At 24.0% G+C, this 14,949-nt stretch overlaps 1 protein-coding gene across 3 annotated transcripts in view; it reads right to left on the reverse strand.

Moving 5' to 3' along the window:
- Nucleotides 1-14,949, reverse strand: part of LOC122850962 (sodium channel protein 60E) — a 46,687-nt gene that overhangs the window by 13,218 nt on the left and 18,520 nt on the right. For all 3 annotated transcript variants that reach the window (XM_044150007.1, XM_044150015.1, XM_044150023.1), the window contains exons 2-5: nucleotides 12,306-12,514; nucleotides 8,129-8,349; nucleotides 2,643-2,823; nucleotides 1,240-1,317 (exon numbers count right to left, since the gene is read on the reverse strand). In XM_044150007.1, coding sequence (XP_044005942.1) covers nucleotides 1,240-1,317; nucleotides 2,643-2,823; nucleotides 8,129-8,349; nucleotides 12,306-12,514 — 689 coding nt within the window. The remainder of the gene's footprint in view (nucleotides 1-1,239; nucleotides 1,318-2,642; nucleotides 2,824-8,128; nucleotides 8,350-12,305; nucleotides 12,515-14,949) is intronic.

Here is a 14,949-nt window from a genome sequence, read left to right on the forward strand (position 1 = left end):
TTTTTATTGTAAGACTATATTATTAAGTATTAGTTTTATGAGTCATTTTCGAATAATTAGTCAAGTTTATATCGTGGCTACATACACGTTGAAAATTATTTATTTATATTTTTAGCATAATTTAATTTTTTGAAATATTTAATTCACTTTTCCAACAGTTAATTTTCTTTTTTACTTTGTTTTTTTTTTTGTTGAGGTATTTTTTGAAGTTGCTTCAGAGTTGATGTCTGAATATTTGCCTAATTAAATTATTCTAGTGCAGCATAGAATGATTGATTTCGACGGTTTATTGATCCTAAGCAATTTCAAGTGACATATATCAATCAAAGAATTTCGTTTGAAGGGACCTGGAATATTCATCAGATAATTTGTTGACATTTCTCCAAGTATAATTATGATTTCTAAATTGTCCAAAAGTCAATAAAGACTAATCTATTTGGGTATTTCTGCAATATTAGTTATAGCTTTAATATTTTTACCAAGTTTTTAAATGTGATATTGTAATTTTCTGTTTTTTATAAACCCCTGATGTTTTTTTTTCTTGACCTAAATTCGACCTTGCGATCCGAAAAGCATTACTTATTTCATTTGAGAACCCTCAAGATGTTTTTTCAAATATAAATACATATGCATATATTATTTCTAATTTTTAACTGAACAATAAAGTAATTTGAAAGAAATTTTAAATTTATTTCAATATGTACTGAGAGAAAAAAAATGTATAATATTAACAAAATTGATTCTGTAAAAATTGTTTTTTTTTTAATTTCATTGTTTTTAAAAAAAAAAGCCTGAAATAGCAACAATGTCATTGAGTTTAAATAAGCATGTTCAATTGTTTCTGAAACTGTAAAAAATTATTAACCCATTATTATTATTATTATTATTTTTATTTTGAATGATTAAAAATTGTATAATCATAAAATTTGAAATTATCTTCATCATATACAAATTGATATTATTGCAATACAACTTTTTATTATTAACGAAAAACATTAATACGAAAAAATTGATATATGTATATTCACTAAATTTAAATCTAACAAAATATAAATAGATTAAAAACTTTATTTGTTACTATATTACAATCTATCTTTCAGAGTTAAATTACTATTTAATCCTTTTTTTTCTATTTTTTTTTTTTCAGCCAGAAATATTTTTTGTTTCAAGCTTCAATAAATCACTGATCGATGGGTCAAAAAAAAAAAACTTTTATTTAAAAAATAAAAAATTTCAAACCTTGCGCCCGTCACGTTTCCACAGATGATAGGATTTTCGTCCTCGTCGAAGGCCCAATTGGATGAATTCCAAGTCCACCTGTTGAAAAATAATATAAATCTTTTCTTCACATTTCTTCATGAAATATCACTTACTATTTTTTTTTATATACAATATATACAATTTTACAATATTTTATCTCACTTTAAAATATTTTATATGTCCAAAATATGAAAAATAAATCATAAAGTTATAATATAGAGTATGTGAATTTATTTATTTTTTTTTTCTTCTTTCATTTTTCTTATTCATCATAAAACATAACTTTTTTCATTTTGATTCCATTTGGCTGAGTATATGATACCAAAGTGATGTAAGATGACATTAGTTACGAGTTTTTTTTTCTGTACTAAAGTTGATAAAAATTGCTTATATGATATTTTATAGCAAATTAAACGGGAGTGCCATTAAACGATACCAAAACATGTTAAACTTTTACATAAACTAAACTTACATCTCTAAAAAATTGAAAAAAATATTACATCGCACTTTAAACAAAAAATAATAAAACTAAAGTAATAATAATAATAATAAAAAAAAATTTTATAAATTTTTTAAAAATATTTTCAAAGTTAATTAACAAAAACTAAATAGAGAAAAAAAAACTTCCAATTCCTTACTCTGGATCACACGTCTATATTTTTATCTATCCCAGTTAACTTGGTTTTTTTTTTTTAATTTTTTTTTTCTTTTTCTAGTATGACGATTTTATTTTTTTTTTATTTTTTTTTTTTTTTGGAGCCAGGTAGTTTCTATTTATTTTATCAACGTCGTTCAACAAGAAAAAAATAAAATAATTAAAGCTAAAAAAAAAAAAAAGGAAGAAAGAAATATAATGATAATAAAAGAACATAGATAGTAAATAGAGAAAAACAAAGAGAGCAATACGTCCCCTTTAAAGCAAGTTTTAATATTCAAAAAGCGAAAAGCCTGCTGAGATAATGGCTCGTTGAGCAAAACCCGGAAATTTTTGTAACAAGAAACTGTGCTGACCGTTGAATATCAACCTTCATGAATATCAACCGCAGTGACCCAAACAGTTTTCGCACATTACATTTATATCCTTGTATATATATAAAATGACATAAAAAAAATTTAAAAAAATAATGATAATATTAAAATTACGTCAGTAACATGTCAACACCTGATTCTCTAATGAAGGCCACATTTTTATAATTATCAAATTTTTTACATGTTTTTTCTTTTCATTATAAAATATTTCAAACACAACAATGCATAGTTATCATCCCTAAATTTTTTCTCGTTCTATTTATCATACATTTAATGTACACAAAAAAAATTGTTGATATTAGGTAAACATATTAAAAAAAAAATATTAATATTTTTTTGATAATGTCACTTACTCTCTCCAGTCAATTTGAGTGATGTTAGGTTCCTGATGTCTGACACATTTGTTTCGGAGTTCCCCCATGTAAACTTGTAGTGCAAACAAGGCGAAAACCATTAGACAAAATATTGTTAATGTCATGACCTCAGCGAGTTGTTTAAAACTGTGAAGAAGAGCGTTGATAATAGTCTTGAGACCTAGAAAAAAAAAAAACATAAATATTACATTTATTATTATATAAAAATGTGTATGATGAAAAAAGAAGCATAATAATATTCAAGAAAAATAAAATATTTGGTATTTGGTGATGGTAAAAAAAATTAGAAATTATATATCATTAGTTTATTCGTTTATAAACATGAAATATTAACAATTAAAAAAAAATGAATTCAAGGTTTATACAAATTAACATTTTCGTTGTTATTTTTCAAAGTGAAGATTATAAAAACTTATCTCGAAAATAATCCAGTATTTAATCTGACTTGATGCAAAAAAAACCAAATGAAAAAGTCTCTACTTATAAATGTAGGAACGCATTTTGAGACTATATTTATTTTGCCACCATAATCCGAAGAATGTGAAAAGTCAGTGATGGCAGAAAAATTATAATAAATTCAAAATTAACTCCTACATTTACAAATATACTTTTTCGTGAGTTTTTTTTTGCATTAAGTCAATTAAACTGTCACCATTATTTATGTAATAAATTTTGATAACTAGTTTCGAAAAACAAAACATCGGAAAGCTGACGATTAGAAAAAAAATTGAATTTTTCACGTTCACGCATATAGATGTTTTTTATTTTGATAGTTCATTTTTTTTGTCCGTCAATCTCAATCATCAAAATTTATCACTTAAATAAGTTGACATTTTAACGGACACAATGCGAAAAAAAACAGATGGAAAAATCTATTTGTTGACGTAGAATCGAGTGTTTATTGCTAATACCATGGTCTGCAATACGTTCCATCATTCATGACACATATCACGGACCGTGGTGGCATTAAAAAAAATTAAAAAATAAAGTATTTTTGTATAATAAATTTATTTTCATCTCGAAACAAATATTTTCGGCCAACACTTTTGAGTTAGTTACAATGTAGGCTCGTTTGTTTGATGAATTCGGCAAACGGCACTTGATTTGAAAAAAAAACAAAAACAAAAAAATTATATTAATCTGATAAATCGAATCGTTATTAAATCAATGGTATTTTTGATTCGAGAACTTTTGGTGGTTGAACTCTTTCGTTAATAATTTCAATAATATAGATATAATGAAAAAATGTTCATAATGAATATCAGTATATGACACAGAGTGTACAGTATCAAAGAAGTTGAATTACTTGTATAAGACATGGATTATAACTGGCTCGTTTATATCGCATTGAAAATACAACACGATGCTTATACCGCTTTTATCAAAGGAGTAAAAAATGCCCTATTGACCTAGTAAAAAGCTAAAGACTACTTTATTTATTTTTTTTTTTTTTTAATCATTTCTTATTTTTTTTTTTTTTTCATCCAACCTTTCAACTTCTAAACATAGTTTAATATACAGGTATATTAGTGTCATGATCATTATGATGAGAATAAAAATTCTTCATCAGACTATCATTTTGAAATGAGAGTAAGGTGATACTTACACTTGAGCAAGTCGTTAGAAGACTATTCATTCCTCATCTAATACTCGAGAAGCAAAAAGCATGATCGAATCTCAAGTGGTTTACAACATTTTTTTTTTTTTATCTTTTTTTTTTTTTATTTTTTATTTTACTTTTTATCGTCTTTTTTTTATGTTGTTATTTTTATTTTATTTTAATGTTTATAACCAAGGCGATTGAAGAAAAAAGAATGAATAAAAATAATTCAATTCTATTTTGCAACATTGAAGAGATAAAAATAGATAAATAAATTTAACGAAGGAAAAAAATAATGCGATCGAGAGATAACATAAAAATTACAAATAATTTAAACTGATTTTAAAATGACTTGTGAATTTTTGATTAAATTCAAGTTACTAAAATTTTTGTAAGTAGAAAAACTCAGATTTTAGTCAGACCTAAAACAAAGTACATATTTTAAAACATACAAAAAAAAAAAATCAAAGTAATTCTATTTTTTTTCACATTATTCTATTTATTATTGCAATTAATAAATCAATTAATAAATATTGCAATTAATAAATATTCGTTAATTAAAAATTTACATATAATATATTTATTAACCAGTTGGTCATTGATATACAATAATGTATTCATAAAATTGATTATAATTTAATTTTTTATTATTTTGATTCAATTAATTTTGATGACACACTAGTTATAAAATTATGATTGAATTGTAAATTTAATAAATTTATTGAAGACTGTCACAACATGTATTTTGTTTTATCCATATACAGGGTCATATTACTCTAACTAAATATAATTTGATCACACTTGAATTTGTTAGATTATAGGCTGAGTGTTATCCTCAATGTAATAGCTAACGTTGATGATCCTCATTGCCAAGTTTCTGTGCCATCTACTGGGATATTGTGGCTTTCATTCGGAACTCAACTATCTCATGCATATGCTAATGCAATATATCCCCCTAGACACTTCTTGTCTATTCAAATTAGCGTATATGGTTGCGTGTGTTTTGATTTTTTCTTTCGTGCTTTTTCACAGTGTTTTATCTCTTTGTTTTTTTATTCAATTTACATAAAATTTGTTATGTTACCTCTTATATATCTCCAAATTTTCTCTGTTTTTTTTTCACTCCGTAATTACTCAGTACTATTCTATAATTATTCTACATTATCCAGTCTTTTGTGGTATTTCTCTAGTGATGCCGCGAGACGAGACGTCTCGTCTCTCGTCACCTCTGTCTCGTCTCGTCTCGAGTTCTCACGTCTATCGCGAAATTACTATATTTCTCTTTGGAATTGGCTCAATCAAAACTATGAAATATACAGAATAAAAAAAATAATGTTGATGAAAAATAATCACATTTTTAAATTCATTTTCCGTAAAAATATTTTTCCTAAAGTTTCTCTAAATAGAAAATTGAATTTTAAAATAATTCAAAAAAAAAATATGGATATTCTATAAATCAATTTACAAATTGTTTCGTTTTGCTGACAAGAGAGACAGGCTAAATCCAAATTATTATTTGAAATTTTGCTGATTTAATTATATACATTGTCATTTGCAAGATGAAATTTATGCATAATTTTAAATTTATACATAAATTCTGATATATCCATATTATTCAATTAGGTACAGTCGAGAAATTAGACTCTGGCTGTCAGAATCGATTGCTAAAATTTCTGGGATCGTTGAATTGTTATCGGAAATTTTTGAAAAATGTTAATCATCTCATCACTCATTTAGATAGTAACTGACCGCTTGAGTACAATTAAAGTACCCAAGTGAGTAATAAAAAAATGTATTAAAATGACAAATTACTCTTTGTTATAAATTATAATTTAATTATCACATTATTTCAATTAAACTATACATTGACTTTAAAAAAATGAAATTAGATTTTTAAATTAAAAAAAATAAATTAAAATTTTTTTATAAATGTCATCAGTATATTGTTACTTTTTGCTTGATATATTTTCATTTATATGTTAGTAATTATTTCAATACTGCTATTTTACAGTAACTCACAAATTACATAAAACTAATAAACTACGAATAATATTTGTAGAAATTTTTTCGAATAAACTGCTACAGAGTAAAAAAAAAAATGTAAAATTTAAGATTTTTTGGATGTCAAAATCGGTCTACACTTTTTTAAATATTGAATTCAACATTTTTTTAAGTGTTAAATTTTGTGAGTCATTAATATCACCAGACAATTTTAATCTTTCTATAAAATAATAATAAAAATAATAGTAACAATAAAACAATAATAATAATAATAATAATAAAATCACATAAAATTATATACATCTATATTACCCGATCTAATCAGTTTCAAAATGACATTCATTTTTATACTTCAGTCACGAAATCACGAAAATAAAAAAAAATGATTGATCGAGTTTAGTTTTAGGCAAGTCATGAGCCAATCAAGTGTTTTTTTATTATTATAAGCACTTATTATTATTATAAGCAATTATTATTATTATTATAAACACTTATATAAATTTTTTTTCAATGTTTGGTTGATGGTTCTATAGATTCTCTTGATATTGTAGACCATGGTGTACCCCCTGGAAATTTTTATAGTTTATTAAAATATAGAAAAAAATATAAAATGAGTATATAAAAATTACAAAGAAGAATTAGTAAATGTCAGTAAAAAATTTAATTAAAATATCTATAATAAAAAAAGGAAAATTCGAATTCCCACCGAAGAAAAGGAACGTTGCTTTGATAAATGTCTTATAATTTTGCATTACAATTAATTGGCCGTACAAGTGACTTAAACTGCAGTCAATCTATTGTTTTTTTTTTTTTTTTTTATGTTAAATAAATAAATAAATAAATAAATAAATAAATAAATAAATACATAAATAAATAAATGTACTGGAATTTAATTTAAATTGTTGATTTATCATGAACCATTTTGTAATGACGAGAACTGTAATCAGTTTTTTTTTCCATGTTTTTTATTAAATGAACAAATAATTAAATAAACGAATAAATAAATAAATTTGTTGCAATTTTATTTTAAATTTATTGATTTTTTTTTATCGTTATTTTATAAAATAAATAGATAAATAAATGTACGACATTTTTATTTAGTTTGATATTGATTTTGTGGTGTAAATAAATACACGAAGGTGGTTATTCATCTCCGTAAATGAACAGATATAGGTGGATGGTTTGACAAAGGTATATACAAAAGCAGATGGGTGAATGTTGAGGGATGTTGGATGGAGGAGGGAATGCAGAGAGGGCACTATACTATAAAGTTATATAGTCAGCAACCAGCAAAGGATGAAACACACACATCCATACATATTATGTATATATACAATCATCGAATAGACTGATAATAGATAACAATTTGTAACTAAACTAGTGGCTGATCTCAAATTCCCCTTCCATTAATTGCTAAATAAACCTGAGTCTACCCATGGTATAATTAATCCAATCGGCCAATGGAATTAATTCATGTGCGAATTATATTCAAACAGGTATTAAATTTTATTCACGTTTATATTTTATTTTACATATAACGAATAAGTTAATTTGTCATTGAGCTTAATTAACTTTTTTTTGATTATTTATTTATGATGAAATAAATTATGTGTATAAAATATTTTAAAAAATAGCATTTACTTTCATTATTTAGGGATGTTTAAAAATTTATTATTCATAAAAAAAATAAAAAGTATATTGAGTTTGTAAGCTGGGTTCATATACAAAGAGAATATACTATTTTTGAAAGTTAATTTTTAAATAATACAGAGGAAAGTTTTGAGTAATATTATAAAGAAATAATTATGGTTTTTGTATTTTTTAAAAATGTATTATTTAAAAAGCTGATTGACTTCAAACTTACCAGGCATTATGGAGACAGTTTTGAGTGCTCTGAGAACTCTGAATGTACGTAAACCAGCAAGATTACCGACTTCCATACCAATCGTTGCAATTCCACTCGTTATTACGACAAAGTCAAGCCAATTCCAAGGATTTCGTAGATAGGTATATTTGTTGAGTATGAAGCCTTTTGCAATTGACTTTATCACCATTTCAGCCGTGTAGATTGCGAGGAAGATATATCTGTAATATTAATTTTATTTATCAAGTTTGACTACAAACAATTTCCAAAACCTTAAATTTAAAATTATATTTTATTTTACAACTACAATATCAAATTGAATTTGATTTTATAATTTTATTTAATATTTTTATGTGTTTTCTTATGGAAGAAAATAATTTATAGTATGTAAAATGTTTGAAATTTTGTTTGACAAGTGTCTTGGCTACTTTTCTGTAAGTTTTTCTTAAAAACTTGAGAGTTTTTAATAGTGAAGAGGCGTATGTTTCATGGATTAAAAAGAAAAAGATATATCTTTATTGGATTTTGATCTTTAAGTATGAAACAATCACAGTATTTTCAGTGAAAAAAATATATGCATGATCCATAAATTCAAATTACAATTGAAATGTATTTAGAATATATTTAAATTCTAATAACATCAAATATAAATCAGATTTATATTTGGGCATAGGAATTTTGAGCATATTTTGTAGTTATTTCATATTTCCATATATATATTTATGGTCAACTGGTTATATATAAAAATATAAAAAATATAAAATAAATATTTTTTACATAAATTTTATCCACTATTATTATTTTAGCTTTAATGACAAATATTATTCATATAAACTACTTTGCTAATATTTGATAAGATATACAATTATAATTTATTCAATTATATAATTACATATTCACTTATTCAGTTTTTGAATTGATAATTTATTTCTAATATTTTATAGTAAAATAGCTATAATATAAATTGAAAGCCAATTTGGAGTTCTGACTTTTTACTTTTGTAATAATAGCTTTTTGACACTTTTAAGGCAGTATGTCAAAATATTGAAAAAAAATTCCCTCTCACAGATTTTGATCAAAGAAGGCTTATTTTTTAAGTGAAATAAAGATCTATTTTATTAAATTTTTTTTGTAATTTTCTACCACGATTTGACTGAGATAATTAGGGTCAAAGTTGACAACAATTTAACACTTTAACACACAAGCATAGGAAGCATCGGCACGTTTTCACTTCTATTAAAAAAACGCTCTCACAGAAAACCTTTATTTTACTACAGCTTATACTTCTTTTAATAACAAAAATAATTTTAAAAAAATCATCGATTTCTACCACGAATTTTAAAAGTTATTAATTATTTAAGACGAAAATTTAGGGTCAAAAACAGTCAAAAAGTACCAGGCGAAGCATTGAAAATCTGCTGAAGTAGTATTAGTGTGTGTAAATACGAGGCGCCCTCACTCATACTTCTAAAGACGCGTCAGTAAAGTATACAAATTTTAGACATTAGAGGGCACTTATTATTTTTTTAAGCTATGGTTACAAGGGTGCCTCTTTGAACCCAAAGAATTATCCTACCTTGGGATTTACATACTGCCTTAATTTTAATTTTGCAACGATATATTATAAATTTGAATTTTGCAAACAATATACATACAATGATGAATCAGCATAATAATTACGTTTGTCGGACATAATAAAAAGTTTTTTGAAATTAGCGTTTATCTCTAGGGTATTTTTTGAAAACTCGTAGTGAAAATTTTACCCATGTTTCAAATTATGTACGATGAAATAAAATTATATTTATTTTTTTCTCATTTTATTCACCTTTAGATTCTCATTGCTTAACGGTTTAACGAAGGAGAATAAAAGTAATGCGTTCGAATTTCCCTCGGGCAATTTGTAGATGGATTCTCAGTGACATTTTGAAATGAGAATTTATAAAAAAATGAAATAAAAAATTTTATTATAGAGTTTTATTTTACAAGACTAAACTTTTCAAAAGTAAGATGCAACTTTTGAAATAATAATTAAAAAAGAATCCAATATTTTTAAATTTTAGAAGACCAACTAATTTTAGAAGAATTAATTAAACTATTTTTTTTTTTTTTTGAATCACATATAAATTTTTAGAAAATAAACTGTAAAGGTTAATTTTGGTTTTAAAATTCTTTTTTGTTAATCTCCAAATTCGAGAGAGTGTTTGAAAATTTTCCGATAATCCGTTCCAATTAATCAATCGGAAATTGTTTATAACTGAAATTTGCAATAAGTAATCTATAAAAATTAAAAATTAAAAAGCCATAAATATCTAATTATTTATTTACTAGAGCTTTATTAAAGTTTATATGACTAATTTTTTGAATCTATATTTTTTTATAAAGTTTGATAAAAGTTAAAAAAAAAATCACGAAATGGTTTTAAAAAATAAAAATTTTAATAAAAATATAATTGAATTTTATTGGAAAAAAATTTTAATTATTTAAAAAAACATATGATACAAAAATAAATATTACATTTACATTCGGCATACAAATTTCGTTTTAAATATATTTTTTGAGTATTTTTCATATTTTTTATTTGACTGTAAAAATATAAAATATGTATTTAAATTTTTATGTCAAAATATAAATGTAATTTATATTTATTTTTATAATTGTAATTCCAACCTATTTTTTTTCACTTGAAAAATTTTATTTCAACATTTCGTAATTTTAATTTGGTCTAATTTTAAACTTACAAAAAAATACTCTCAATTTTTTTTACCCTAAAAAAAATGTAAAAAATGTAGAGAAAAAAAAATAGTTTTACGTTCCAATTATTCGTATCGTATATTCATTACCGTGAAATCGATTTGTGAACCTGAAAATGCCGTTTAATAGAGCCCGTTCTATATATCTAAGTAAATCTAAAATTTAAAGTGAATTGTTGTATTTTTATTTTATTTGCCACTATTTTTTTTTGCCATCACTCAAATTATTTGGAATAATTTTATTTATTTTATAAAATTTTTTAATTAAGAATTGAACCTCTTGATTATTTATCACCACAAAATTTTTATTCAATATTCATTGGACAAGGTGAAATGTCTAATGAATTTTAAATTCAATATATTTCACGCTGACAAATTAACTCAAAATTAGAGTATAATATTAAGATGTTAATATTCATTTAAATTAATTTCACCATGATGAAGTTTTTCAATTTTACTTATCAAAGTTTCTCATTCTTTTTTATACCCCTAGACTGCAAAATACTGTTGAATCACTGATCTCAACAACGAATAAAATATGAGCTTGTTTGTGTAAAAAAAAGAAAATTATTCATAGTGAATTTATCTCATGAAACAAATATTAAATTCATCATGGAAACATGTCTGATTTAAGATGAATTAATCATAAATTTACTATGAGAAAATAAAAAAATTATATGATACAAATTATATCTATATTCACTAAAATGATTAAAAAAATAAAAAATGAAATTAAAAATTATTAATTAACTAAAACAATTAAATATAAATTAAATTACTTTTTCGTAACTTCAAATAACCAAATACTTTTAATTAATAATCTTTAAAACAATTTGAATTAAAAAAATTTCAACCATTATTTACAGTTGATTATTATTTTTTTTACTTTAAAAATGTCAAGCATCATTGAAAAATATTAAAGGAAAAAAAAAAATTACCCTTCATAATCATGTTTTTGATAAATAGTAGTTGAACTTTGTTGTATAAATAATGGAAATTTTGAAAATGAAAGAAAATGATAAATAGAAATAAATTTATGTAGGTGAACTTGATCACGACATGTTGTGCTCAGGCATGCTTCCGTTTTGCTTTGAGTGATACTAGAATTAGGGTTATATCCCCAGGTAATCCTTGCCACTGAGATTGTATCGCCATGTCGCCCGAAAAAAAAAAAAAAAAAAGAAAACAAATAATATAAATAAAAAGAAAGTGAACGTTCACTTGGGTATATATAGCATTAGCTCATCACGCAATGCTCAAGGTAAATGTAAAATTTTTTTCTCCCTTGATGCATGAAAAATTTTGATAAGGGTTTATTCTTATTTACGTGTTTCAAGATCAACAAAATAAAAGTATGTTATTTTGAATCATTAGCTATAACTTATAGATAATACAAAAATAATATTTTATAATTTGGATATACATACTCGGCTTCTTCAATCGGTTCTGTCATACCAAGGAAGACACAATTTAAAACGATTGTCAGTATGACAACGTAATCAAAGTACTGATTTGTACTTAGGAAGATACAACAACGTCTCACTTTATTCCAAGGTGAAAATATAAACCAACTCTTTGTTGCTGTAAATCTGTGTATATAATTTTTACGAAATCTTTTTGAAACAACACAAAATGTCTGAAACATATAAAAACAATATTATGGATTAATCAATCATGTTTTTTAAATATTTTAAATAATAAATTATTTTATAAGTATAATAATAATTTGCATTAATATGTTGAATAAATTAGCAATTTAAATAATTGAGTTAATTTTTTTTACAGTTTCAAAAACAATGAAAGATATTTTTTGTTAACTAAATACCATTGTTCCCAGGTAGAAATAAAAGTCAATTTTTTGACTTCTCATATTAAATTAACATGTAAAGTCAAAAAATGACCTCAAATTGACGTCAAATTGACTCTATTTTCTACCTGGGTTGCTCTTATAGTTTTGAAGTTGAAAAAAAAAACCAATTTTGCTGATATGAAGGGCATTGAAATGTCTTTTAAAATTATTCTATTTTATTTATTAATTTTATATAATTTTGAAATACTTGAGATTTTTTTCATTTGATTTTATTTTTTTCGCTCTATTGATGGGTTTGAGTTTAAAAATTCAAGAGGCTATTCACTGATCAAATTAAGTCAACTATTTGAGTCAACTTAAGTTAATAAATCTAATTGACAAGCTGATTTATGACGCATTAAAATTTTTCAATGACTCTTCGTTACATAATAATATGACTTGTATAATAATTTTTTTGAATTGACTTTCCATGACTTCCAATAAGTCATGCAAATCATTTCAAATAAATAAAAGTAAAATTTAAAAAACCTATTAGTTTTTGTTATTCATTGAATTATTTATCAAAATATTTATTGACAAAATTTAAGGTAGATACATCCAAGCTCCGAAGCTTTAAAAACAAACAATTTTATGTTCAGCATGACAAAATAAACAGATAGAAACCCTGGTAGAAAATCGAAGGAGCTGATCGAGGCAACATGTATAAGCATATATAGGTTATACACGTTCATGTTTATTCAAGGGATGTTTTCAACCAGGGAAAATACTAAAACATTCAAAAAATTCATTATCAAAAAAAGACTTTTTATAACCCGTAGATGATAAATAAATAAAGTACATATTTCAAATAATAATTTCAGCAGCTTCCTGACTCTCCTAACTTCCCCTAATTCATCCATGTTTTCAAACAACTAAATTTTCAAGTGACTTTTCGACTTCCCCCTGACTTTCACTGTTTTTCTATTTTTTTTTAAATCAGCCCACTAAAATGCAAATCAGCCCATTGAATGAGCAAAAGTTGGTCAGTATACATATATTTAAAAAATAATATATAAAACTGGGTAATTAAATGAGAAATTTTTGTTTGTCCATTGACTTTTTTATACAAGTGAGACTGAGAAATAAGATTTTTATCAAAAAGCAGGTATTTCATAAATATATTTTTTTAAAATATATATGTTAATGTTGATAAATGTGCATATAAAATATTTTGGGGTAAAACACAGTGATTTAAGTTGCGCTTGCGTGTGATGGTATCAGGTCAAAGATATCTAAGGGTCACCCACAAAAATATATGTATATATTAGTCAGATATAATATACAAAACAAGATACAGAGGGGAAACTCACGGGATCAAGATAATAATCTGATAAAAAGCTTCGTTCTCTTGTGGAATTAAATTTGTCTGCACATGCCATGACTCTAATTAGTTTAGCCTTTTTTTATGTTTTTTATAACCATTTATTTTCATTTTTTATTTTTTATTATTAAAAGTTTTTGTAACAAAGTTCAATTATGAAAATTTATGATTAATAAAAATCTTTATTTTTATATTTATATATTTAACCGTTTATACAACTGAATTTTGTAAACATGTTTGTGCACATTATTTTTTTTTTCAACAAATGTGCGATAGAAAATCAAAAAAAGGAAATTGAAGTTTTCTACTTTTCACTAGAATATTTTCACTAGTTATTATTTTTCACATTCATTTTTATCTCAATTTTTTTTGTTTAGTTTTTATTTTATTGTTAAAAAATATTTAAAAAAAAAATAATAAAATTTTAATAGCATAAAAGTTTTTAATAACTGAGGATTTAATTAACAAAACAGTGTTGAATTTTTTTAACATTAACTGCTGATAGATGTTATTTTTTTCCAAGTCCAAGTTTTTATTAATGTCATAATAACGATGACAAGTTTATTTGACAGTTAAACTCATTGAAATAGAAAAAAAAATGGATTTTTAAAAAAGTCATAAAACAGTTGAGTCGACGAAGGTATAAAAAAGATATATGCCTCTTTGAAAATTTAGGTCACGATGGGTGTTCATCACGTATCTCATGTCCTACCAGCTTTTCTTTCTATTTTTTTTTTTTTTTCCTGTTTTTTATACTTTGTACTCTTATTTTTTTTTTTCCTTGTTCCTCCAGAAGTGAACACCGGATAAAGGTGTAAACCCAGCAAGTGCAAAAACAAAAAATTGAATATTTCTTATTTCATAGTCTTTCGTTTTCAAACGTTGACAACAAAAATTTTTT

Source organism: Aphidius gifuensis, linkage group LG1, assembly GCF_014905175.1.
Source record: "Aphidius gifuensis isolate YNYX2018 linkage group LG1, ASM1490517v1, whole genome shotgun sequence".
NCBI classification, from domain to species: domain Eukaryota; kingdom Metazoa; phylum Arthropoda; class Insecta; order Hymenoptera; family Braconidae; genus Aphidius; species Aphidius gifuensis.